Here is a 27219-nt window from a genome sequence, read left to right on the forward strand (position 1 = left end):
ACGGCGAGTCCGGGTCCTCGGCCCACAGTGTCGGGAGGGTGGGTCCTGGAATTGCGCCCCGCAGTGAGGTGCGGGGGGAGCATATAGCTAGTGTATAGCTCCTTGCCCATCTGGGGACAGGACCAGCACAACCCACACCCCATCTCCCTTGAGAGTGGGCAGCCACACAGGTGTGTTAAACAGCTTTAATTTCGGTCATTTCAGCTTCTCGGCACAGTAAGAAATATTGCACATGATCAACATGTTTTGTTCTGGGGACGGGGACAAGGGTAGGGGGAATCACCTTCTTAGAAAGTACAACCCAAGTTGGGAGGGCAGAGGGGGTGGGGAGAGAACCCTCCCCATGCCTGTGGCAAAGTGCAGGAGCCCCCACCCCAAACTAACCTGAGTCCAGCCCCTCTGGGGAAAAAAGGGGTGCATGAACTCCCCCCTACTCCACAGGCACCTCCCTGTGGCCCAAGGCCCGCACTACCCTCCAGCTTGTAGCCCTCACATGAGCCATTTTGCATAAAGTACAAGTGAAAAGGTCTGAAGGTAACACACTCCAGGTTATATACAGGGGCTCGGTGGAGGGAGACTGTGCCCCTGCTTCCCCTCAGCTGCCCCCCATCACAGGGAGAAAGCTGTGGGGGGAGGGGGGATAGACAGGAGGAGCAGGCCTCATTCCGCCCCAAACTAGAAAGGACGAAATGGCTTTAGTGGGGAGGACGTAACCATCCTGCCCCCCCATTCCTGCCACCTACATACTGTCCGTGTCCTGAGGGGGGTACTGTGGGTCCTGGGATCTTCTCAGACCCCTCACCTGCCTGTGGCAGCTGGGGAGGGGCCGGGGGGTGGGGGGGAGGGCTGCGGGGGCCCCTCCCAGCCAGGCTGTCCGGGACCCGGCTCTGGAGGTGGGGGCAGTGGCGGGGCAGCCGGAGCTGTGCCAGAGTCCGAGCCAGGTGAGGTGGGGTCAGGGCCCCCAGCAGGGCTGGGAGTGGGGACAGGGGCAGCAGCAGTGCCAGTGGGGGGCGGTCCGGGGAGGGGGGCCTCGGCTCCAGGGGGCTGCTCCGTGGGAGTGGCCGCCTGCATGATCTTCTGGCGCACCTCGCGGATCTTCAACTGCAGACAGACCTTGGAGGGGAAAATGTCTGCGTAGCGGGCCTGGAAGGCTGCCGTGGCCTGGGCTGGGGACAGAGGATGAGAGGAGGGTGAGAGGAGCAGGCAGGTCCTCTCCAAGTGCCTACCCAAGACGCTGAGCTAGGCTCACCTGATGGGAAGAAGCCATGGTCCTGGAAGAGCTGCATGACCAGGGCACGGCGCTGGTCCAGGGTGCGCCGCAGTGAGGAGTATGGCACCTTCTCGTACTCCAGTTCCCCGAGCACATCCTCGGCTTCCGTACCTGGGAGCAGCGCAGGCGGCATGGTCTGGTCAAGGGGCCTGCAGCAGCCTGCCTCCACCCCCCGCCTAAAGCGTCCTCCCAGCCCTCACCGAATTCTATTCCACAGCAGAGTTCCAAAGACAGCACCCGCCTCCGGACCCTATCAGGCTCCAGGCCCCACCCCCCCATCCCTGACCTGCCATCCCACCTCTCATCTGTAACCCCACTCCCTAGACCCCACCCTTCTTGCAGGTCCCGGGTCCCCACAGCTCCGCCTGCCTCGGCGCCGGCACCTGTGCGGTCAAAGGTGAAGATGTCCCCCTCGCACTTGGCACTCTTAGGGGTGTTGGGCTCGGAGCTGCAACTGGAGCGTCTCCTCATCTTGCGCTTGGGCGAGGTGGGGTCCTCGGGGGCTGAGTCCAGGTCTGGTCCAACGGGAAGCAAGCAGGCTCAGCAGTGGCGGCCCCAGTCTGTCCCCCGCCTTCCCCGGGTGCCCCACACTCGCCTACCGGTGGAGTTCTTCCTCTTCTTGCGGTAGGAGCCCAGGATGGCCCGGGGCGACGTGGCCAGAGACTGCAGGGTCGGCGAGGGCAGCACCTCCTCAGGCCGGAACTCAGGCAGCTCAGCAAAGCGCTCTTCGAAGTCCACCTCCGACAGGACCCTGCTGGAGAGCCGGCAGGGTCACCTCCCCCGTCCCAGACTGGAGCTGCCCCCCTCTCCTGCCAGCCCCGCACATGCTGCCGCAGACCCCAGCCCGTGCTCACTTGTCCACAGAGTCAAAGGTCTTCTTCAGGGGCGGGGGCCGCACCTTCACCTTCTTGCCGGCACCAGCGGCCTCCTTGCGCTCGGGGGTGTCCCCAGCTGCCCTCCCACTGCTGCCCTCACTGCTGCTGCCGCCGCCGCCGCCGCCGCTGCCGCCGCCACCGCCGCCGCCAGGGGCTGGGGCTGGAGCTGGCGCTGGGCTGGGAGGGGTGGGAGGCTCCCCGCGGCTCTCCAGACCCAGCCCTGGGACTCGCCAGTCTGAAGACGAGCCGGGGAATTTGCTGGCCTGGGGTAGGGATGGCAGAGAGACGGAGGACACTGGGTTCAGACTCACTGGTGCAAAAGCCAGAACAGCAAAGAGACAGAAGCTGACTGCCCCAGGTGTAGAGTCTTGAAAAAGACCCGGTCATACGGACAAGCAAGAGGAACAGAAGAGCCTCCTCCCCCCCCCCACCCCCCCCACCCCCCCGCCCCAGCCCCACAAACAAGGATACAGGTCAGACAGATGTGCGGGAAAGAGGGATGGAGCAGAAAGGCACACGGCGGACTGACGCACAGAGCCAGGCAGCAACAGGAGGCCCTGGGCCTGCTGTGCACTCACCATGCCCTCAGGGCCCTTGGTGCTTGTTCGCTCCTCAGCAGGTGGGGGCGGCGGGGGGCTGCTCCGGGCTGTGGGAGGCCAGGTCTCTGGGGGTGGTGGAGGGGCCGGTGTCGTAGGCTGCCCCTCGAGCTCAGATTCGGGGGTAGGGGGCTCCCGGGCTGGGCCAGGCTCCAAGGGCTGCCGGGCTGCAGGGCCTGACCGCCCAGGGGCACCTGCCTCAAAGGAACCCACGGGAATGCTGGCGATGGCCGCCTTCACTTTCTGGGGGGCCTTGGGGGTGGGCCGCTGGGCCTTGGGGGCCACTAAGCTGTAGGTCATGGAGCCTGCCGGTGGAGAGAAGAGCATTTGCTGAGCCAGGCCTGTCTGGAGCCCTTCTCCTGGGTCTCCCAACTCACCCCACCCTGGGATGGCCCGACACCCACCTGTGGCATTAGGGAAAGGGCTGGTGGGGGCCGGGGTGGCAGTGGCAGGGGCTGGTGGGCCCTTGGGCAGGATGGTGGCAGCAGGTGGGGTGGTGCTAGTGGCCACAGTGTAGACCAGGCCTGGGGGCGCCTGGGATGGCTGGGCCAGGGGTGCTGAGGAGGTGGGTGCAGGGCTGCCAGGGTAAAACGCCGTGATAACGGGACCTCCGGGGGCCGTGCAGGTGGGCGGCAGCTGGGGACTGGGCACGGGTGACACGCCCACCTGGCCAGGAGCCAGCAGCGGGGCTTGGCCTGCAGGGATGGAGACAGAAGAAGAGAGGCAGGGGCCCCAATTAGGGCCTGGGCCACCTCTGCACCACCCTGGGTCCCCATCTCTGCCTGCCACACTGCCCCTCACCTGAAAGTAGGGGCTGCACAAAGGCGGGTCCGCTGGGCCCCAGCGAGGTGAAGCCTAGGGCTACCGAGCTTGTGGGCCCATACGAGGTGACTGTTCCAGCCTGGCTGGACGTAGGGCTGGTGCCCAGGGGCAACGCGTGCCCACCCGCCGACTGCACGTAGGTGATTCTGCCGCAGGGAGAGGAAGGGGGAGGAGTGAGGTGAGCTGCCCACCCCCCCACCCCCAGGCCCTTCTCCGGGCTGGCCTCCAGGTGTGGGCTCAGCTGCCATTACCTGGTGGAGGAGGGTAGCAGGACCTTCTGAGGCTGCGAGGTGGGTCCAGAGAGTGTGGCTGGGCTGAGGGGCGGCACCAGGCCGCTGGGTGTGCTCACGGGCACCGGAGTCAGCTGGATGATCTGTGGGCAAGGGCACCCACAGGCTGGGGTGAGCTGGGGACTCAGGCTGGAGCAGGGGCAGACCCAGACCTAGAAAGGTGGGTCTCAGCGAAGACAAGGAACACAAAATTTGGAATCAAGACAGAAAGAAACAAAGAAAACAGCAAAGGGTGTTTCACACAAAGGAACAAGATGCAGATGCTGACGGCAGAATCGAGACGCGCACAGACATCGAAGCGCGCGGAAAGACACGATCCTAGAGACAAGGTTCCCGGAAGACAAATAAAAAGGGAAAAAAGCACGAGACCAAAGAAAAGGCAGACAGAAATCGTGGCACAGAAACCAACACCCAGGAGGGGAGGGAACGGGAAACAGGTGGAGCCAGGATGCCCTTACCTTGCTGGGTGGCTGGGCCCCATTCTGCACAGGTACCGAGAACGGCGGGCTCACCAGGGGCAGTGGCTGGCCAGCCCCTCCGCCCCGCACCGACATGCTAGGGGCCGCCAGGGGCACCAGGACCTTCCCAGGTAGCAGCTGGGCTGAGCCGCCCGGGGGTGGGGCCTGCACAGGAGAAACCGATTGGGCTGCAAGTGGAAAGAGGAGAAGTTGCCAGAGAGCCACAAGGGGCCTGGGGCCCCTCTCCCTCGCCGCCGCTGAACCCAGACCTCACCTTTGGGGGGCGGGGCGGAGGGTACAGATTGCAGGATGGGGATGCCAGGAGTGGGCGCGGTGGCCGCCAGAACCTTGCCGTTGGTGGAGGTGCCCGGTGGGAGGGTGAAACGGATGCTGGTGGTGGGTGCGGGGCCACCAGGAGCTGCTGCCTTGGTCCCAGGGGCTGGTGCTGGGGCAGGCGCCACCTGAAGCTGCTGGGGCAGCGTGGGCAGGATGTACTGCACCTGGGTGATTCCCCCAGCCTTGCCCAAGGCACCTGGCTGCAGGATGCCCAGGGGCACTGGCCCATTGGGGCCACTCCCAGCACCTGCTCCTGAGCCTGTGGTGGCCCCACTGCCAGGGGCCCCCTGGGCTATGAACTGAACAGCAGGGGGCGCCGGGGCCCCATAACCGGGTGTGCCCACCAGCAGGTTGGTGACTGTGGCAGGGGCCTTCCCCACAGTGCCCAGGAGGGGCCCAGCCACCAGATGTGGGGCCGGCGAGGTGGCTGCTGCCGACTTCTTGTCCGAATACACTAAGCTTACGCCCAGCGGGGAGCTCCCAGGTGCCCGGGACCCTGTGACCGGCTCAGTCCTGGCACCTGCTGTGTCATTTGGAGATGCCTCGGCCCGGCCAGCGGTGGGGAAGGGCTTAGAGGCGATGGGCACAGGAGTGCTACTGACAGGCCGCACCACGTTGGTGACCATGGTAGCAGCTGGGCGGGACAGGGGGGCTGCTGGGGCCCCATAGGCCAGTGATGGGGCTGGGGCCGGGGGCATGCGGGTTCCGCCGCCTTCCCGTTCCTCCTTATTTGGGGGCAGGACCAGCGTCTGCAGGACACTTCCTCCCCCGCCAGGAGGTGCCGCAATGACCGAGGGGCCCGGTGGCTCCAGGCCTCCCACACTTTCAGGTCTCTTGCGCCGGAAGGCAACAGGATCCGTTGGGAGGAACCGGGTGGCCTTGGAAGGTGTCACCGGACCCCCAGCCCCAGGAGGTGGGGGCCGTAGTGGGCCTTCCCTGCCGCCCTGCCCTGACTCCTGGGCCTTGAAGGTCCCTGAGCCCAGGGGGAAGGAGGTGGCGGCAGAGGCTGAGGAGGAGGCAGGTGAGGACGAGGAGGAGGAGGAGGATGGGGTGGGCCCGTAGCCTTTGCCAAAGGCTGGAGCTGGTGGATCCGGGGGCCCTGGGGGCTCAGGGTCCAGCGGTGGGCGGCAGTGGGTAAAGGAGGAACGGATCACAGGCGAGAACACCTTCCGGCCAAAGCCCTAGGTGGAAAGGAGGAGACGCAACCACATCAAGGGAGCCTGGACACCCACACCCTGCCCGTCCCTGTCCTGCCTGGCAGCAAGGCCAGCTAAAGGCCTCAATTCATCCAGGCTGTGACCCAATTCGCCATGGGGCGAGCAGCTTGCCCTCTTTGGGCCTTCATCTTCCTCTGTGGCAATGCGCACCAGAACAGCTATCTCCCCTTCCCAGGACCGTCACCAGACAGCGCCAATACCCCAGCTCTCACCTTGCTGCCCTCTGGGTCCTCCCCAGAGCTATCTCCGCTCTCGCTGTCAGTCACCCGCTCCTTGCACTTGAGGTCAATATCAGTGGCGCCAAAGCCGTCGTCAGCTGAGGGAGCGAACGGTATTGGCAAAAGGGCTGGGTGCAGGAGTGCCCGGCAGGGGCAGCACGGAGCCCGGGCTCTGGCCTCAGCCCCCTAAGCCAGCAGTAACTGTTGTCCAAGATCGCAGCCTAGGGTGCGACCACCTGCCCAGGAGAACCTAAGAACATGCAGGTACTACCACCTAACACTAGGCCCCATGGCCCGGCCATCCATGCCCCTGTGCTCCTGGTTTCCTGCCTGACCAGAAGCTTCCCAAGGGCAGGGCTGGGTTTACTCAGTAGGACCTGAGCTGAACATGCCTGCAATCTTAAACAAACATGCAAAACGATAAGAGCCTGAGTCCTAGATCAAATCTTTACCCACCCCCCCAAACCTTAGCCTACTGCTCTCTGGGCAGGATTCTGGGCCCTGCAACTGCTCACCAATGACATCATCGTCTCCCTCCTCCTCACAGATGACCATGCGTTCCTCGTCACTGGTCATGTCCTCACTGGCTGCACGCTGGGAACGGGAGGCCCGGGTGGGCAGCAGCGGGGGTCGCCCACTGGCCGCCAGGGCACCTCCCTCACTGGAGGCTGAGAAGGGGCCTGGAGCCCCATACTGGGTGGAAGTCTTTGGACCAGAATAGGATGCAGGGCCAGACACCATCTGCAGGGCAGGTACCGGGAGAGTTCAGCTGGGGCCATCACCTTGGGGCAGCCCTCCCTGCCCATCTCCCCTGCCCCCGGACCTGAGTCAGTTCCTGTAGTGCCTGGCTATCTACTTCCCCACCATCCAGGCTGTGGACCCCACTGTGGGAGAAGGCTCGGGGCCGGGCTGAGCCAGGTCCCCCCACTGCATGCAGACGCTCTGTTCCACAGGAGCCGCTCCCCGGAGCCTTGGTATCCGAGCTCAAGAGTGTCTGGGCTGCAACGGACAGGAGTTCCGAGGACACTGCAGAGTGTAAGGAGAGAGGTGTCACAGAGTCAAGAAGCCCCTTAGCGGCACCTAGACTGGCCAAGACATCCACAGATGTGTCTACGTACTGGAGAAGCAAAAGGAAATCTGAAACTCCCGGGCTACCTGGCAGAAGAGATACCAGCCACCAGCCCAGCATTTCCTAATGGATTGCTCCCCGGGAGGTAGGCCTTCTTGAGTATAGAAAGCTGAAAACAGGTAGTGTGGTGCTTACTAGCTAATAACCATGGGCCTGAGTCTCCATTCTCCTATCTCAGAGAGAAAGCAATCCCACCTTCAGAGAATTGCAGGCCCGTACCCACAGATCACTCTAAAAAAGCGCCTCAGAAAGGCGCTATGCACACCTACTGACGCTGTCAGTATATGCAGCCAATGAGGGGTTTCCAACTATGATTCTGGAAATCACCCAAGCTGGGGTTTAAGCTCTGGCTCTACCATTTACTAGTCTTCTATAACTTCCGACAAGTGATTTTTACCTGAGTCTCAGTCTCCTCATCTAAAAATGGGGGTATAGCTTTCAGAAGTAGAGGTTATACCCCTCTTGGTACCCAGCATGTACTACAAGCTCAGTAAATGACATGTGACAAGGAAACAACTGCCTGGAGACTCTACCTGTCTGGACCTCCCTGACTCCTTCATACAAAACAACTACCAGTACCTTTATGGCTAAAAGTCCTCAAATGAAATGAGAGAACAGACAGAGCCTTCTGGAGCAGGGGCTGAGCAAACAAGGGGGTAGCTGGCACCTCTCAGGGAGGAAGGGGGCAGGACGAGTCAACCAAGGAGCCGACCAACCTCCAGGGGCAGCGGCAGTCCCTGTCTCTGACATGCTCCGCTCCCGGGTCTCCTTGTGCCCGCCTGCCAGCCCCAGGCTCGTGGGCTTGGCCTCTGAGCTGGACTTCTTCCGGTCCTTGTTGCACCACTTCCAGTCTGGATGAGCCTTAAAGTGGGCCTCTTTCACCTGGCAGGAGAGAGAGAGGAGGGACCCTTCACTTACCACCCACCCCACCAGAGGAAGCTGGGGAGGAGCCAAGAGGAAGAGTCATTACCTGGAAGGCCAGGTCATGGTACTTCTGCTTCTCCTTGGGCCCCAGGGCATACCACCACTCGCCCAGGATCTTGCTGACGGTCCGGTTGTCCTGGTTGGGGTGACGCTGGTGGACCAGGGCCCGGTGCCGCTTGCTGAAGATCATGAAGGCGTTCATGGGCCGCCGGATATGGTCCTTCTCCCGCTGCAGCAGAGTGAGACGGTTAAAACCAGGAGAAGATTTGGGCAGCCACAGGGTGAGCTAGGGACAGGTAGAGATGAGGCACCTTGTTGGGGCTGCGTCCATCCTTCTCTGAAGAGGAGTCTCGTTCCTTTGGCAGCGCACTGAGGGACTGCGTCCGGCGTTTCCCGGGTGGCAGGGGCAACTGGATCTCAGGAGACATGATGGACAGGAAGCTGTGGTGGGAGTGGCAGGAAAAGTGAGGGCCACATCTCTGGCCCCACCCCCCCACCCCCCCGACGCCCAGTCCCAAACCTCATGGTACTCACGCATCATCATGGTCACTCTCTGTCTCGCTGTCCAGCCGGGGCTCTCCTGGAGGGCCAGGGGCCTCCTCCTCAGCAGTAGGAGGGGGACCCTTTCCAGGTTCCACCACCCCCAAAGTGTGGGGTGGTCCAGGCCCTGGGCTCTCAGGGCAGGTGGCTCCAGGGGGCCGCCCGGGATCAGCATTCCCTGTACCACCTGGTGGCTGCTCGTGAGCGACAGCCGCGGACTCAGCAGGTTCTGGGGGCAGAGGAGCAGGTCAGAGGGCTCTTGGGCTGCCCGGACCCTATCCCCATGCCTTCCATGGCCCCCCCACTCCTCACCTTTGCTCTGGGTGGAGGCCACTGGGTGGCTGGCAGGTTGCTGGGCCTCACTTGGCTGCACAGAGGGGTCGGGCTGGCTGGGGGCCAGAAAGGGGACTAAGGAGTGCCAGGGGAACACGGCAACAGAGCGAGGTTCCACATTTGTCCACACTGTGGGAAGAAGCCAGCTAAGCTATGCAGCAGGAGTCCCTGGCCTTGACCCCCAACTCAAGCTCTTTTCCACCCTGGATGAGGTGGCTCCACGCCTCCTTCACACCCCCTTCCACTATCCGAGAGCCTCATGGGCTTGTGCGTACAACATCACTCAGGAAACACTCCTCCCTGAAAGATTTCGAGGTTTATACAAAAGAAAACAGAAGCTGGGAAGGGAAATAGGCCTCACGCCCCATTCCCTCCCCCACCGCCACCAGCCCGGCCACCAGAGACCAGGCCAGAGGAATGACTGGCTCCTGTCACAAACCAGGCCATGTTCGACTGCCATCTCATACTCCCAAGGCCCCAAGACCTCAGCAGGGCTAGGAACCCTCCCCAGTCATGCCACATTTCCAGCACCCAGGTTGCTATCTGACATGGCCCCTCATCTTCACCTCGCACTCCCTTTCTCTCCCTTGAGGAGACCATGGCTTGGTTTCCCCTTCTCTTCCCTCTCCATTACCCACAGGGTGTGGGATCTTAAGTCTTTCTCCTTGCCTCCCTCCCTGTACCACAAACCCCAAGGAGCCAGACCCGCCTTTCCTGGGCTGGGCACAGGTGGCTCCAGCGTCTCCCCCCACCCCCTAAGAGAATCTACTGCCCACGAAGAGGTCTCCCAGCCCCGCTGCCTCTCAACCTTGGAGCTTATCCTGGGTGCAGCATCCATCCCCCTTGCCCAAAAAGGGGAGGGTGTGGTAAACTCCTTAGAAGAAAAGGCACAGACAATGGGGCAAACAAGGGAACTGTTATTAAGTCTATGCCCAAGGAAGACAAAAGTGCCAGGTGTTTTCTTGAAAATATGCACAGCAAGGCACTTCCCTCCCAGGGGGCCAGTCCCAGGGGTCCAACCTTCTGCCCCAGGAGCTGGGGGGTAGCAGGGTAAGCCCTGGGCTGGGACCCATTCCTGGCAGGACTCCTGGGGCAGGCCTAGCCTAGGAGTGGGCTGCCCTCTCACTGCTGGCTCCCTGGGGGAAGTGGAACCAGCTGAAGAGGCCCCTGCGAGGGAAGACGATGAAGAGAGAAGGGAAACGCCCTAGCCTTGGTCTCCATCATTCCAAGCCTCCCCCTGATCCAGATCAATCTGACCTGGGGTGACCCCTCTATGCCCTCAAAAGCCTGGACTAAGAAAGCTCTATAGGAGACATTGGCCTCGAGACCTAATTCTGCAAGGGGCTGACAAAAGAAAAAGTAGACATCAAGTCAACAGAACAGAAATAAGGAAGCCAGCACCAGAGGGGGTCTCAAGATGCTCTGAGGACCCTGTCCCCGATCCCTGGGACACTGGGGACCGCAAAAGCCTGCTCGGCCCTCCAACCCCAAGGATCTAGACCGGTCCCTCTCTTCACCAAGATCTTTCCCATCGGGCCTCCTCATCTGCTGGGTGGGGAAGAAGGGGACCAGCAGACAATGGGGGAAGAGTCCTTTGGTCCTGCCCCTCCTCAAGTCCTCCTCAGTGCACTCCCATCCAGGTTCTTGGGCCCCTCCGTCTCTGCCCAGCACACCACATACACTCCAGCCCATCACTCTGTTCTAAGCAAGCAGCGCCTCGCTCACTTCTCAAGCCCTGTTCTTAGCCCCACTACTCGATCACACTCCCTTCCCCCTCTCTTCCACACCTAAAGCCAGCAGGTCTCACGCTGCCCCTATCCTAATCCATGCTCCCAAGCCAGTTACTCTGCACACCTCACCTCCAATGACAACGGACCGTGCCACCCCATCACCCAAACACCACAGCTGTCCCCAGCTACTCCCCTCGCCTCTCTCCCATCACTCCCGCTACACTCCCACCTGCCGTCACTAACCGCTTGGCCCAGCTGAGCTCTGTAACTTTCCCGTCACCTCTGTACTCCGCCTCTATCACTCTCGTACTATACCCCTAACACCATTACGCCGCACTTAGCACCCCGACACCTTGACCCCTGCAGTCGCAGGGCCCAGGCACTACTGACCGAACATGCCGAGGCCACGGGAGGCCGCGCCGGACGCGGGCACCAGGGGCCTGTGGGCTGAGTACATGGTCCGGCGCGGGGGGGCCCGGCCGGGGCTCGCGCCTCCTCAGCGGCCGCCGCCACTCCGCCCGCCGCCGGCTCCTCGGCCGTCGCCGCTCGGGCCCGGGGGGAGCTGGAGGCCGTCGCCGCATGCCCCCCCCCCGCCGCCCCCCACCGGCCGCCCCACTCGGGGGGTCTCTGCCGGGCGCGCCTGCGCACAGCGCCGCCTGCCTCCCGCCGCCCGGGGGGCGGGGGAGGTCAGAGCGCGCCGGCCCCGCCCCGCCCCCCGGCGCGCGCGGGGGCCGTCACGGGGCGCGCGGCACAGGGGCCATCGGCGCCGCCCCCTCCCTCTCCCTCTCCCTCCTCCCGCGCGGTGCCTGGCGGGCGGGGCAGGCGGGGCGGGGCGCGGCGCGCGTGCGCGGGGGCGGCCCCCTCCCTTCTCCTCTCGCTGGCTCGCTCCCTCCCTCCCTCGCAGCTCCGGCGGGTAACGGCTCTGGCCCCGCGCGCCCCGGCTGCCGGTGCCGCCGCCCCGCCTTTCCGGGCTCCGGGCCCGCGGCTCAGCGCCGGGTCGACCTTCGGCTCCGGGCGGGCAGACGGACAAGCGTGCGTGCGTCCGTGCGCTCCGAGCGAGCCCCGCGCAGAGCCACCGCCGCCTCCCCGCCCCGCCACTACTACGCGCTCCCCTCCCCCCGCCGCACCTCCCCCCGCCCCTTCCCCGCTTCCCCCGCGGCCTTCCGCGCAAGCCCGGCCCCCCGCGCGTGAGTCCATTGGCTGCCGCCGCCGCGCGCGGGTCAGGCCCCGCCGCGCCCGCCCCCATTGGCCGCCCCGGGGGAACGTCAGTCATATGCAAATAGGGGAAGGGCGGGGCGGGCTCCGGTTGGCCCCAAGCCGGCCCGGGGCGGGACCGCGGGAGGAGGGTGGCAGGGAGGGCGCACTGCAGTAAAGGCAGCGAGCCAGAGGGGCGGTTCGCGGCACCGCGCTGCGGAGGCCCCGGGGTTGTGTGTGGTGCTACGTGTGTCCAGTCCACGCGAGGAACACGCTCACGCGCGGCTTGGCCCACCTCCCTCACGCCCGCCTGAGCGCGCACGGCTCCGCAGGGCAGACGAACTGCGCGGTAGGGCTACGCGAGCCACCCCGAGCCCTCACCAACGCTAACGCCAGCCGACTCTTCCCCCACCACACACACTCACACACACTCACACACACACACACACACCCTTCTCACAGACAGACTTTTCCTGCCACACCCATTATTTCATACACACCCCACCGTCACATGCACCCTTTGGCCTTACACTCACACTGTCACACACGAAGTCACACACCTTGAACACCTGCTCACATGCATGTACTACCTCCCACACTCCTGGTCCATCACTCCCCACCCATCATCATACACACTCGTTCTCACCCATCCTCCACATCACCCATTTCATGCACGCCTTGTCATACATGCTTCACCAACACATAATCTCATTGCCAGCCCACATGAATCATCATACAAACAACATATCAAACAGGCAGCATTATCTCACACATCTCATCACAACCGCTGCTTGTCCATCACACACACACACACACACACACACCCACATCCCTCCCACACAACCACACACACTCTTCCATCTTCACACACTCTCATGGGGCCTTCCTGGCACCTCCCATCCCCAACACAGGCTAACTCTTACAGATGCCATTGTACTGACCCCCGCACACTATATAAGCTTACCCCAGTGAGCACTACTTCAGTACCCTGGCCCCCCAGGAATACAGAGCGCCATGGCCATTCACTGGCCTGACACTTAGCAGCCACCTGGGACCCCCTACCTCACAGTATAATGCGGTGGGGGGCGGGGGGGGGCACAGAGCACCACTGTGGGCTGGCCCTACCACTCTAGGCTGGGAGCCACCCCTTCCAGAAAGGGGCCAGGAGGCAGAAAGGAAACAAACACAGGCTTCAGCGTGCTGGGAGCTTATATGTATTATACTGCTCATTGAATCCTCACAGCCACTCAGGGAGGTACACTTTATTATGCCCATTGTTCAGATGAGAAAATGAGACTCAGAGAAACTGAATAAATTGTGCAAGATCATGCCTCCAGAACGTAACACCCCAGTGCTCCAACTCAGCTGCTCTTTCCACTACTGAAAATTTAACCTCGGGGTGGACCCAGGCAGACACTCCCAGACGTCCAGGAATATGGTCAGACAGTGATACAGAAAGAACTACAGAAAGGCCAGAGAGCACACACAGAGACACATGCAAAGGTCTGGGGCCCACCAGGGAGAGAGGCAGAGGCCTTGGATCACCCAAGATGGGCCCTGGGGTCACATCCAGTAGAGGCAGAGGCCTGGGGTCACACCCCGGGCAGGTTTTAAAGGTTGCACAAGCCCAGATGGACAAAGAGTGGGCTCCTACACAGGTGGAGTCAGTGACAAGCACAAACAAATCCCTTTCCCAGCCTATTCCATCCACTGACAGAGCCGAAGGCATGGAAAGGGGACAGAAACCTGTAATCTGGGCCCAGAGGGGAAGGGAAGGTCCATAGCCCTCTGACCTCCAGAGAGTGCAGGGCCAGACACTTGGCTGTGAGCCTGGAGGGGGCCACTGGAGGGACTATTAGGTGACTGCCCCCTCCTCCCTATGCAGCCCCAGACTCAGACCCTCCATTACCTCACTGCCCCAGGGACTGCAATGTGAGGCAGAAATCAAGGCTGAAATCAATGTGGCCCGCTATCTCCCCACCACTGCCCCCTCCTCTCCCCACCGGTGAGTCACCTACTGGCAAGTTAACCCCTTCCCTACTACAATGCAGCCCAGGACAGAGCTCGGAGCAACATTGCCCCCAGCTCCCCCACTTCTGTGGGGTGAGAAAAAGAGCTAGGCCTGGCACAGCAGGGAAAGAGGGCCCCACACATCTGGGAGGGTTGCACATCTGGTAGAAGACACAGTGCCCACATAGGAGGGATGGGAAGAGGCCCCTTACAGGGTAGGGTACAGCCAAGTGGGGACCCAGCCTGGCAGGGAGGGGCCGGAATCCGGGTGGGAAGGGCCCCCCTGCCCTGGGCACTGGGCCAGCCCTATACTTAGCTTCCATTGTTCAGAGTGGAGCAACCCTGGGTGGGGGTGATTAGAAGAGGGAGCAGGTCCTAACCCCAGACAGCTCCATCTCTCCAGCCATCCTCAACCCTAACTGGGGCCTCCCTAATTGGAAAAGGCTGAGGGGGTTTCCCAAGCCGGGGCCCCAGTCCCATCTGAGAGGTGGTGCAACACCATCTTTCACTCAAGGCAGGTACCTGACGGAACTATGGTGCAGCCACCCCCTGCACCACCCCATCACCAATTCCCCAAAAGGTCTGGCGCCAAACATCGCCGGAAGCACTACCCCACCCCCAGCCCGGGGACAGGGAGCCCAGACAGAGACACCAACTGCCACCCAGGGTGGCACAGGCTGAGGCCTGCCCAGAGGCCTGGGGCGTACAGCCAGGGATGCTGACAGACTGAGGGACAGGCAGACACACTCTGAACTCACGGGCCCATTTATTGAGCCCAAGAGGCACCGCGCCCCTGTCGCCCGCGGCTCCCCACCCAGCTCTACAGGCCCGGGTCCCCGCCTTGGCTCACCACCCCGGTGTCCCCAGCTCCCCTCACCCGCTCTCCACATACACACCCACCCACCCCGGGCGGCGTCGGCGACGGCCAGGGTTGCCTGGGGAACGAGCCCAGGATTGGGCTGTGAGGCTCGGGAGGGATGGGGGCCTAAAAATAGCGCCGGGGTGAGTCAGTGTGAGTGGGGCTGGGGTAGGCAGGGGGACTAGGAGGGAAAGAGGCAGCCGAGAGGTGTGGGGGAGGGTCCCCAGGGATTGGGAGACGGACGGGATAGGACGGAGGAGGGGGAATGTGGGTTTGGGGGTGGAAAGGGGCGGGGGTGGGGTGGGGGAATGTACAGGCACCCGAGCTTGAGAGGGCTGGTCGGCGCGGAGTGAGGGAGGCGCCCCCACCCGGGCGGAGGAGGGGGCGCCGCCCTGCGTTCTCCAACCCTCCCCGCGCTCACGAGATTTTCCACTCGCCGCCTGGCCCCCAGCCAGCCCCCGGCGGGCCCCACAAAGCCGCTTTGTGCTGGGAGGGCGGGCGGGCGCCCGGCCGGCCTGACACCCACGCGGGCCGCGGCGGGGCACGGGCCAGCTGGCACCCGAGCTGTCTGCGGGGGGGCCCCCCCACCCAGCCCGAGGGCGCGGCCGCTTAAGGGTTAATGGCGCAACGGCGTGGGGGGGGTGGTCTCGGCCAATCAGCGCCGGGAGGCGCGTAGGCGGCCAATGGGAAAGACGGAGGCCCGACGCTCAGGGCCTACCCCTGGGGCGCGGGAATCCGCGCCCCTCGGTACGGACCGGGGCTGGGCGCGGCCCTCAGGGTACCGGTCCGGATCTGCAAAGCCCCGGGTGCACCCTGTTTCCCCGGCTGCTTCGCAAGAAAAAGGTTCAGAGGGGGACAGGCTCTTGCAATCAAGAGGTGGCAGGGTCGGGATTTGAACCCAGGTCTGCCTGGCCTCACAATCAGCTTTTCTGCGGAAACAGGGAGACGGGGGTTCCCTGGCCCAGGCCCCCGTGGGGAGCGGGAACAGGGGACGGGGTGCGGGCGGAGGAGGCGGCGCGGCGGGCTAGGGTCCAGCCGCCTGCGGTGCAGCCGCTGCCGCCGGTGGTAATGGGAGCCAGACGCCGTCGCCGCCGCTAATGCGCCTCCCTCCCGGCCACTAATGGAGCCATTAATGCCCGGGCGCCGGGGGCTCCGGGCCGCCGCAACCCCCCCCCCCCGCCCACCGCCTCGCGCATGCGCCCGCCGGACGCCGCCGCGCCGCCGCCGCCGCCAGGAGGCAGCCTGACCCCTTGCAGCTCCTGGTGCTGGGGTCTCTTCTGCGAAGTCCTTAAGACTGACTCCCGCTACCTCAAAAACGGCCCTTCTCTTTTCTCTCCTGGGCAGGTCATCCTCTTCTTCCCAGCCTAGGCCTCCTCCCTCTCCAGGAGAGTCTCCAGAGATCTCTGACATCCAAATCTAACCTTTTCCCTCTCCTGCTCTAAACTTTTGCCTCTTCACCCACCGGCATTCAAGCTGGCTTGGCTAGAACTGCTCCTTGGCACGCTTCTGCCAATCCTGGGCTCTAGTATCAGCTCCAGCTTCCACTAAGCCACTGAGAGGTCATGCACTTTGACCCCTCCTGGCCTTTGTTGCTGTGGCTGCCTTGGCCAGGAACACCCCTTTCTTTCACTCTCCCGAAATCCACTCATTCCTCATGCTTCAGTTCAAATGTCACTTCCACTGAGCAGCATACCTGTACCTCCCTCATCACCCTGCATCGAGCCAGAGTTGTCTCTGTCCTCTGGCTTCCCCAGACTCTGTACCTCCCTCTGCTCATCCTTGCCTGTGCCTGCTTCCAGGTCTGCCTTGCCCACCCACTTCCCCCAGGGCTGCTCAGCCTGGGCCTGGGAGAGATGAGGAGGGACTTCTGGCGGGAGAGAAGGGGTTCACCGTTTGAGACAAAACAGGAACTCTGGTGGGCAGAATCTGGATTTGGGGAGTGAGGAGAACCTAGGCCCCTCTTTGGGCCTTATTTTCCCCACCTGGCCAAGCACGGTCTCTGAAGTCCTACTACATGTGGGACTCCATTACATGGAGCTGGCACCAAACGTGTCTCCTGCAAGGCACTGAGGGGGTAGTTGGGGTGATCTGGGTCATGCCCTCTAGCAGGTGGGTGGGCACAGGAGCTGCCTTCCTGTTGTTCCCCTACAGCCGGATCTCCTAGCTTTGCCCATGCAGCCCCCGCCTTCCTGCCTGACTTGGGAACAGGTGCTTGGATGTAGATGGCTTCTGACACCTCTCAGCACGTTTCAGGGACAGTGGTGGGCAGTTAATTTGTCAAGGAACAAGGGGCTCCCAGGCCTGTACAACCTCCCACCACTCCCCAAGAAGGGGACTGAGGGACCTAGTGCTTAGCAACTGTCCACTGATTCAAAGGGATGGAGCACCTGATGTGCACAGGGTGGAGGTGAGGGGCTAGGAGGCGGGCAGCAAGTCTGTCTGAGGAGGGGGAGGAGGGCCAGGGAAGGCCCAGAGACACAGGATCCCAAGATAGGGGGCCAAAACAGAAGAGAGGTGGGATGAAAGCTTAGGCAAGGACTGATGTCTAGGGAGGGACAAACCAAGAAAGATATAGAGAGGCAGACAGAGAGAGAGAGAGACAAAAGTCCAGAGAGAGAGACTCAGGCCCAGAAATAGAGACCTAGACAGACAGATGCAGGGACCCAAGGGAGAAACAGAGAGAGACACAGGGGCTCAAAGGCAGGCAGACCGAGGCCGCGGAGAGGGGGCACTGCCTGTCAGTACAGGGAAGCCAGGCGGAAGCTGGGAGCTGGAAAGGAGGCCGTGCCAGGAATGGGGCTGAGACATCTGGCCTCCTGGGCTGGGGCTGCAGGCCCTGGGGCAGCTTCCTCTCCTGGGGAGCAGGCGGGAAGAGTCAGAGGGAGGTGGCAGTGGCAGCTGGCTGGCCCGGCCATGCACAGAATGTGGAGAATGCCGGCCGCCTGCCCCAGCACGTCCCCCAGCGGAAGCAAATGCCTGGCGGGGGGCAGGAGCAGACGAGCTGTCCCAGGCCGCCCCCTCACACCTGCTGCCCTGAGTGAGGGTCAGGCCTTGGCATGAGCGGGCAGAAAGGGACAAGACCACGGCCTCACTATGCCACTGGGCAGGATCTGCCCTACCTGGGCCTCAGAGGCAGAAGGCCCCAGGGTGCCTGCCTCCCAAGGGCTTGGGGAGGCCTCTGGGAGAAGAACAAAAGGACCTGCTGGCTGGGAATCTGAGGGCAGCCGGGATACCTCAGCATGGGTGTTGTTAGGGAGGCGCTGCTCAGAACCGCCAGGACAGGCACCGGACAAGTTCTGACGACCAGACAGCCTGCAGCCTCCCTTCCCTGAACCTCAGGCCCCACCCCCCACCCCCCAAACCGGAGCTGATAATCCCTACTGCATAGCATCAGGTGGATTCCATGAGATGGCCCCACACCTGGGGCTGGGCACGTGGTAAATGCTTAACAAAAGACGGGTTACTATTACTGTTACCGTCGTTATCGAGAGTACTTAAGGGCCTGGCCTCTGGAGTTAGACAGCCTGGGTTCAAATCCTGGCTCTCCCTCTTCCTAGCTGGGTGACTTTGGGCAAGTCACTTAACCTCTTGGGGTGCGGTTTCCCCCTCTGAACACTGGAAATCCTAATGGTGCTGGCCTCCTGGGGTGTTGTGAGGATTCGGTGAGTAAACGCTCAGGCGGCGCTTACAGAGCCGTGTACCGCGCACACACACGGGCGGTGCTCCAGAAATTAGGACTGCTGTAGCTTCCGGCAGTGAGAGACCCAGGATCTGGAGATTGGGAGACCTGGTTCAAGGCCCAGTCCTGACCCTCCCTGGCTGGGTGACCTCAATCAGGACTCTTCTTCTGTCGCTTTTCCTCATCAGGAAAATGGTGGCAGGTACCCCTGTTGGGTGAGCCCTGGTAGGCCTCGGGTCACCCGCATTGGTGCCATCCTCCTCCAAGCGCCAGCAGCGACGGTCACGTGACATAATGCTATGAAGGCAATGTCGGGGGCTGTAGGCATGTGGGGTGGGGGCAGAGGAGGACAGTTCTCGATGGGGTCCTTCTGCTTCACTTTCTTCATCTGGCTAAGGACAGAAATCCCTGCTGTGCCCCTCTCTGTGGAATTTTGCTCCTATCAACTATACTAACAAATGTAAAAGATGCTGGGGGCCCGGCAAAAAACACAACTCACAACCTCAGCATATAAGTCTGAGAGGCAAGCACAGCCCCTGTGTCCCTGTGTCCTGGATCTGGGCTGGAGCTCCGTAAGGTCAGGGCCTGGGCTCCCTCCTGCCACAGTCTCTGCCCCAGTCCCAGCTCCCACCCAGATCCCCACCTCCTGAGATCCGGTCTCCTTCCTCCCTGGTCTCCCTGTCTCTGGTCTCAGGCACAGCAACTCACCCTCCACAGTACAAGTGTGGGTCAGATCAGCTCAAAGCCTTCCATGGCTCCCTAATGCCCTCAAGATAAAGTTCCCAAGTCTCCTGAGGGCCCTCAGGGATCTAACCCTTGCTCATCAATACAGCCGCACATTCCCACACTCGCCCATCATCTAGAGCCCTTGATTTTGCAGATTCCACTTCCTTCAACTACCTACTTTGGCCTCGAGGCCTTTGCCCAAGCTCTTCCCTCCACCTGACGGCCCTCCTGCCAGCCTACCCAGGCCCGCTTCTGCACACCCCGCACATCTCACTTTAGAGACCCTGGCCCCTGCTCCAAGAAGCCCTCCCTGACTCCCCCCTACCCCCCCGCCTCCTGGGCTTCCCCCATCCCAGCCCGGACTGCTCCGGATGCTCACTGTCTGGGGACAGATCTGTCTATCCCAGGACTGTGAGCCCTGTGAGGGTAGGGCTGTGTCCTCAGCACCAACTAGCAAAGAGTCAGGGTACTCAGTCAACAGTGGATTAATAAATGAAGAAGAAAAAGGTGCTAGGGAAGGAGCTGGTGACTGGTCGCCCTCCCTGACAGTTGCTCTGACAAGGCCCAACCTGGCCTGGCCTCTGGCTCTCCCGGCCTCCGGCCTCAGCCCTCTGGACATAACAGCTTCCCTCAGCTGTGCTCCTTCTGGCCTCCTAGGAGGCTCTTCCAGCCCAAGGTTGCTGGTTCCAACTCATCCTTCAACTCTTGGCTTACACGCCCTTTCCTGAGGGCAGCCAGACTGGATTTCACACCTGGAGGCCTGCCCAGCACACCCCCAGCTCCCCTCCACGGCACTGACTGCACCTGTGGTATTTACTGGGCACAGGCGTGAGGTGAGCGCTCCAGTCCCGATCCTGCCACCCCGAGGCAGAAGGCGCCGTTGGAGCCTCCATCTTCCCATCTGCGACCCGGCACTGTGGCCCAGCGGGGACGAGCCAGCCTGCCTGGCTTTGCAGGCTGGCTCCAGGATTTACTAGCCGTGGGATCCAGGGCAAGTTACTAACCTGGCCTCAGTTGCCTTTAAATGAGCATAATCCTAGCCCCTGCCTGTTAGGTTCATGGAGACGAAATGAGCGGATATTTCCAAAGGGCTGAGAACAGGCCCTGGGTACAGTACGGGGTGTGTCTCAGGGTTCCGCGAGGTAACGCACACGATGCTTATTATCATGGTGATGCCCCCACCGGCCCTCCAAACACGGCAGCTGTCATCACGATTATCAACTCTGTTCCTCTGTTACCCCATCAGGATGGTGGGGGCCTGGCTTCCGAAGCTCAGGAAAGGTCTGCTGACTGACAGAGCGCTTGAGAGTGCATTCCCAACAGGAGGTCTCTGGAAACACTGCACTCAGCCTTCCAAGTCCAGTCCCTTGCCTGGCATGTGAATTCCCGCTGAAACATCTATGCAGAGGGGAGGCTAATCTCCCCTTGAGCCCCTCCCAAGGTGGGGAGCTTCACCTCTCTCGAGAGCCAGTTTGCAAGTGGCCCCGTCCCACATGAGCCCTCACCCAGCCATTCCACCGTCTCTTACCTGTCCCAGGTCGGCCCATGATGACTTCCTTTTTGGGGGCAGGATGGCTGGTGTAGCTGCTGGGCACCAGGACGGGCAATAGGGCAGCAGGTGAGGGGTGGAAGGCCACCGGCTGGAAGGGTGAAGAAGCCAGGCCGAAGGTGGGCATCGGCTGGGCCACGGCAGTCGGCGCGGCTGGAGGCACGGTGATGGGCACGGGGGCTGGCAGAGGTGGGGGCAGGCCAGGCTTCCCACTGGCCACCCCAGGGGGCACTGGGGTCTCTCGGCAGCCCCGCCCAGGTCCCACTGCCCGCGCCTCGCCAGCAGTGCTCACCTCCCCAGGGAATTTGGAGGGCAGCGGCACGTCGGGGTTGCGAACAATGACGGGTGAGTCCCGCTGCACAGCAGGAACCCTGCGCACAGAGGGCCCAGGGTCCGAGGTCAGGCCAGCAGGCGGGGGCAACAGCAGCAATGGCGAGGGCTGGCGGGAGCGGGAGAAGGGCACGGCGGGTGACACAGCCCGGAAGCCAGCCGGTGTGGAGGGTGTAGGCGTGTGGGACACCGAGTCCACACCGGAGTCTAGGCTGTCGCTCTTGGGGAAGTCCGGGGTGGCTCCTCCGCCGCCCGCACCGGGCGCCCCCAAGGCCCCTGGGTGGGGCAGCAGCTCTGTCTTCCTCCGCCCGGGGCTGATGGGCACGGTGAAGGTCAGGTTGGTCTGGAAGGTGGGTAGGATGCCAGAAGAGTGGCGCTCTCTGGGGGCAGGCGGCGGTGGGTGGGGGCCCAGGTCCGGTGGTGTCAGCACGCCCCCCTTCGGGGTGCTGGCGCTCAGGTGGCGGCTGCGAACGGCAGTGCGTTGGATGACTGGTGAGGCGTTGATGGGGCTGAAGTTGGCGGGGCGGAAACCAAAGAGCGGCGAGGGGGAGGGCGATGGGGCCGGTGAGAAGGGCGACTGCGTGGACACGGGAGAGAAGGAGGGCGTGCCAGAGCGAGAGCTGCCCAACGACACCAGCATCACGGCCGCCTCACACTCATCGAACTCAAAGCGCGACAGGTCAGCAGGAGCCACCAGGCGTGGGCGCGAGTCCCCGCGGGCCGCCACGCTGCTGGCCTCACTGTCCCGCGATGTTTCGTCACCCCAGTCAAACTCGGTGCTGCCCTCACGCGCCGCCACGCCCGCCGGCCGCCCGGCCCCACCAGGGCCACTGTCCGCCAGGCCCTCCATCTCCTTGGTTCGCATGGACAGGTGGCGCGAGCAGTAGCCCCGCCGCTGCGACTCCTTCATGCAGCCGTCTCGGGAGCACAGCCGGCGCCACTGCTTGCCATTGAATTTCTTGCGGATTCCGTTGGGCGTGCAGACCACGTCCCCCTTCTTATACTTCTGCTGGGCGGCTGTCAGTGGCGTGCGGGCCCGGGCGGCTGGCGCAGCCCCCTTCTCCAGAGAGGCCACGCTGCTGCTCCGGCTGCCAGCCTGACTCCCCTCCTGGCACGGCGACGGCTGCTCGCCAGGGCGGCCGGGGCCCGCGAAAGCTGGGGACTTGGGCGGGGGAGACAGGAGCTGGGGCGGGGGCAGTGGGAGCAGGGCCGGGGTGCCCAGGGCTGGCGGGTGCTTCTCCTCGCCCTCCTCACAAGTCCCCAGGTTGCCACCAAAGCTGATCTTCGACACCTCCGCATCCTCAGGCTGCTTGGGGTCCAGGGCAGTAGGGCAGGGGGGCAGGACACCCCCTGGCTCAGCCTGCTCCTCTTCGGGGCCCACAGGGGGCTTCCTTGGCAGCGCCTCAGGTTCCCAGGGGGGCCGCAGCAGGCGCAAGCTGGAGCGAGCCACCCACACGGCCTCCTCGGGCTCACGGTGTGGCAGCTGTGGGGGCTGTGGTGGGGCGGCCGGCAGGCCCGGCTGCGAGTTGGGGCCGGGACTCAGGCGGACCTTGTAGGCAGCGGGCTTGGTGGCCACCTCCACCACCACACCCTCACGGTAGGCAGCCACGCCGGGCTCCACGCAGGTACAGACAGCTGTGCCCACCGCCAGGGCACCCGGCGGTGGCGTGGCGTCCAAAACCACATCAACACCGCCGCCGGGTGCCCCCTCGTAGAACGTCAGGGCCCGGTCCCCGGGGAACTGTACCCCCAGGTCCTGGCTTCGGCGCACCTGGCGCACCACGGCCGGCAGGAAGAGGCCGTCTCCCCGCCGAGCCAGCACCCGCTGGGACCTCAGCTGCCGCAGGTCATATCCGCCGCTGGTGCCACTTGGGGGCCAGGGGCCCGGCCCACAAGCTTCGGCTGCCTCATCCTCCAGGTCGGCTGAGTGCTCACTGGCTGTGTCAGTGGAAGAGGAACGGGTGGAGGTGGGTGGCCGTGGAGGGACACCCAGGGCGCCGGCCTCCTCAGGGGTCCGTGCCCGCTCTTCAGGGGCCCCGGCCGGCCCACTGCTACCGCTGCCAGCTCCATGCTCCTCCACATACTTCTTCTTGGGCGCTCGAGACTTGAACGTGGCCGTCTTACGGCTGAGTGATGGCTCCCAGCGGCTCGCCTCCCCCTCCACCTTGGGGTCCTCAGCAGGGCCTGGGGCCGCCGGGTCCTCAGGGGGCAGCTCCGGGGGCAGCCCCTCAGCCCCAGGGCCCCGCTCAGACTCCTCCTCCTCACCCTCCTCAGCCTCTTCTGGCCCCGGAGGTGGCGGCGGCTGCTGCTGCACCATTTCGTCTTCCTCCTCCGGCTTGTCGCCCTCCCCAGCCCCTCGCCGTCTCAGGGCCTTGGCCCGGGTGGCCGGTGGGGACTTGCCACCACTGCCAGAACCTGGGAGGCCGACACATGCCTTCTTCATTGGCTTCATCTTTTGTCCACCTGCAGGTGGGAGGGCAGACAGGGATCATCGGGAGCAACTCATGAACCTCCCCCCAATAGCCAGTGTCCCCCAAGACTTCCCACTTGCCAAGGCCACCGCCTCAGCTCCATGATACCTGAAGGCTCTTTCCTGGCTGTCCTCAACTCATGGGGGCCCCTGACCGGCACCCAGACAGACTGGCACTCATGTCCCCTGAGTTATGTGCTCTGGCTCCTTGGGGCCACTGACACAGATCTGTTTCCTCTACACAGGCCACAGCATGTGAGTGTAACTGCCCAAGGGGACACAAAAAGGCAGTGACAGTTCACGCGTGTGGAGCATGCACTTTGTGCCAAACTGTGGGCCGAACTTGATTTTATTAACCCATTTCATCCTGACGACAGCCCTAAGAGGCAGGTGCGACCAACAGCCCTACTTGAGGAAACTGAGGCACAGAGAGCTCAAGCAACTTTGTTCAAACTCATCCAGCTACGAAATGGCAGCGCTAGGGTCTGAACCCAGGCAATCTGGCCGCTCCAGAGTCTGTGCTCCTAACCATTTCAGTGTGCCGCCTGTCACATGATCCAGAGGGCACGCTTCCTTGCACTGTCACTGTCCAGAGAGCACACACACTCATACACACACATGCACAGGAACACAGTCACAGAAAAGGAGGTGACTGGGCTATGATGGGAGCCTCTCTCCACCCCCACCCCCACCCCCTCTGGGCCGCCTGGCATGGCCAGACATTGAGGGAAGGAGTGGGCAGCTGAAAGTCCTGAGGGACGGCTGCCCACTCTTGCTCTGCACCCCAGGCCTGCCAGGTATAGCCATCTCCCCAGATCCTGGCAGGGAGCAGGCAGGGGCACGTCTGGGGCAAGAGCTGATACCCAGTGCTGCCACGGGGCCGTGCATGAGCACACGCACGCGCACAAAAACACACACAGAGGCACACACACGTCATCACACAGTGGGACATGGAGCTACACCCCAGGGTTTCGCTGTCCCACTGGATGGGAGCCTGCCCCTCCCCCCACAGCACCCAGCGTGATCCCAGCAAGCCCAGCCCCCCTTCTGGCCTGCACGCCTCCCCCGCCCTGACTGGGCTGCCTCTGGCAGGGTGGCTGAGATGGCCCGGCCCCCTGGGGCCCCCAAATATGCCCTCCGACTCCAGGTGGGGGTAAGTGGGAGAAGGTCAAAGAAAGCAGGGCAAGCCCAGCAGGCCAACCTCACCCACTTCCTGAACAGTCATTACTGCCCGCCCCCTTTCAAGCTGCCCTGAGAAAAGAAAAGGGAAAAAACTTTACTCTGAAGTGACTAAGAGAAGCTGAGAGGCCAAAAGGGGGCCTCTGGGAGGGTGCGGATACCCAGGGCCATAACCCAAACACAATCAGAGACACCCCTGACTCAGTCTGCAAGCTCCCCCAGGACCCCTGGTCCTGTGTTCTCCTACTTGGGGCCTGCTCCTCCCGTGGACCCTCCAATCCCAGGCTGCTCCTTCTCTGGGCCAGTCCTGGGGTCCTCGCGGGCAGAGCCTGTAGGGCCCGGGGCTTCCCACACTGGGGCAGGCATCCAAGTGCCCAGGAGTTGGGCAGCTGCCACCACCTTCTCCCCACTGACCCGCTGGGCCACCGTCCTGGGGACTGAGATCCGGCCCCAGTCCTGCCCAAACACAAACCTTTGCATACCCCACCCAGGGCCTACAACCATATGGCCTGGCACCCCTGGACCCTGCCGACTGGTCCTGCCTCTTCACCCCAGAAGCCAAGCCTTTTTCTTTCCCCTGGGGCCTACTCCCTTCCTGTCCACCCCACTTTGGATAACTCCCACCCAAGGCCCTGTGGGCCCTCACCTCCTTCAGAATCCAAGCAGTAACTCCTGAAGCCCAGGCCCTGGTTCTTCAGGGTCTCGTGCCCTCTGCTCCCATCAGCCCTCCTGGCACCAGCTTCTCTGCCACTCTCTCTCTCGTCCTGTCACCACCTCTACCTCTGCCTCTCTCCTCACAGGCCCTAGGCCCCCTCCTCAGCCACCCCATCCTTGTCCCCCTCATCTCTCTCTGTCACCCCTTCCTCCCAGTCACTCTCCTGTCAGCCATCTCTGGACCTGTCACCTTTTCTCTCCATCACCTCTCCTTGTCACCCCTCCAACTCTGTCCCCTCCCTCTCCCTGTCACCCTGATCTAGTCCTGTAACCCCTCCATTCCTGTTACCCATTCTCTGCCCACCATCCCCTCTCCGTCACCCCTTTTCTGTCACTCTTTCTCCCCACCACTTCGTCCACTCTACCCCCCTTTCCCACCATTCAACCCACCTTTTTTCCCCCTGTACCCCCTCCCCGTCCCTGCCACCTGTCCCCTCTCGGCCCCCAGCACCCCAAATCCCCCCTGCCCGTGTCATCCCTGGCCCCGCCCCTCACCTCGGGCTCGGCGGGGTTTCGGGGCGGGGGGCCGTGGCCCCGGCTCGGTCCGGTCCGGTCCCTCCCCGCCCCCCCTCCGGCTCTCCCTCTCGATTCTCCCTTTTTTTTTTTACTCCAACACACAAAATGGTGAATGGACCTGCAACAGCTGGAGCAGCCAGCCAATCACCGGCCACAACCCCGCTGACCGGCGCCGTCCTAGACCAATAGATATCCGCAGCCTGGCCGGCTCCGCCTCTCCACGACGAGCGACATTCGCCAGGACCAATCCCGCCCACCCGGCAGCGCCAGGGGGAGGGGCCAAAGTCCAAGACCGGCCTCCCTCTGGGACCGACACCAACCTGAGCCTACGACCGCCTGATCTGCCTAGGGCCCTGCCCCACAACAAGTGATGGGCATCAGCCTTGACCAATTGCAGGCCGTCTTAGTGCAGACTGACGAATACAGTACCCAGTCGCCCTGCACTCTAGGCCGGAACCCAGCCTCTGTGAGGGACAGTAGCCAATGAGGTGCAAGAAGGAAGGGCTAAGGGACAGGCTGTCCAATAAGCAGGCTGAGAAGGCGTGGCCTGAGCGTTTGTTGACCGGCTAGTCGCAATTCCTGCTGGGAACGGTAGTCTTCTTACGTCTCCGGCCCATAGTCGATAGTAAAAAGCAGACTACAACTCCCATGTGACAGAGTGCTGGAGCACCAAAGAACCCGGGCGAGGAGAAAAAGTCGGACAGAGCAGTTCCTGTAAGTCTCCCTGCACACCGGGAGCATCTTAGACCTAGGGCCCCGACTCACCCGGATTCCCGGCTCTGGCGTCGCCGTGGCTCCTCTCAGTGGCGGCGGTAGCGGCACGAGGGGGAGGTGCGAGGAGCAGCCAACCGCCACCCGCAAGCCCCACAGCCAATCAGCAGCGGCCGGGGCGGTGCAATGACCTCACCGGGTTCTACTCTGTTACCCCTCCCCCACGTGGTTGTTGCTGTCGGTAGCCGGGAGTAGGGAAGTTTGGGGTGGGGGGGAGGGGAGGAGAACGAGTGATGTCACCTTTCCCCCGCTTGATTGGCTGTAGGGTGGCCGGGACTATGACCAATCAACAGCCTCAGAAAGTCCGGCGCGGCCCCGCGGAAAGCCCTGTTGCCACCGGGAGGGGAGAGAACGTGCGCGTGTGGGGAGGCGCGCGCTGCCGTGGAGTGAACGCGCGCGGCCTGGGGCTTGGGGACCCTGGGGACCAGTCCTCTCTTCCAAGACTTTGACATGTAGGGCGATGCAGTTTTCTGACAGCCCCCCC

General features: G+C 63.1%; 1 protein-coding gene across 5 annotated transcripts; it reads right to left on the minus strand.

Moving 5' to 3' along the window:
- Positions 1 to 171: 171 nt before the first annotated feature.
- On the minus strand, positions 172 to 26785 carry CIC (capicua transcriptional repressor). 5 transcript variants are annotated; one of them, XM_028087910.1, is made up of 21 exons: positions 26730 to 26785; positions 20735 to 23548; positions 8988 to 9137; positions 8670 to 8904; positions 8447 to 8576; positions 8182 to 8364; positions 7928 to 8093; positions 6906 to 7108; positions 6598 to 6823; positions 6077 to 6180; positions 4586 to 5828; positions 4312 to 4499; positions 3815 to 3936; positions 3543 to 3709; positions 3146 to 3436; positions 2724 to 3046; positions 2125 to 2408; positions 1870 to 2024; positions 1654 to 1785; positions 1250 to 1381; positions 172 to 1166 (listed from the first exon to the last, which is right to left on the minus strand). In XM_028087910.1, exons 2-21 carry the CDS (start codon positions 23535 to 23537, stop codon positions 799 to 801), a joined length of 7605 nt encoding a protein of 2534 aa, XP_027943711.1. In that variant the 5' UTR covers positions 23538 to 23548; positions 26730 to 26785; the 3' UTR covers positions 172 to 798. The 5 variants fall into 5 exon arrangements, with proteins under 5 accessions (XP_027943711.1, XP_027943712.1, XP_027943710.1 ...); XM_028087911.2 differs by lacking the exon at positions 26730 to 26785 and adding an exon at positions 25944 to 26042 and having other exon boundaries at positions 1870 to 2021; XM_028087909.2 differs by lacking the exon at positions 26730 to 26785 and adding an exon at positions 25944 to 26042.
- Between the last annotated feature and the right edge of the window lie 434 nt (positions 26786 to 27219).

The sequence above is a fragment of the Eumetopias jubatus genome, unplaced genomic scaffold (genome assembly GCF_037043125.1).
Source record: "Eumetopias jubatus isolate StellerSeaLion01/CBP00866 unplaced genomic scaffold, mEumJub1_p1.0 scaffold_10, whole genome shotgun sequence".
Lineage (NCBI taxonomy): Eukaryota > Metazoa > Chordata > Mammalia > Carnivora > Otariidae > Eumetopias > Eumetopias jubatus.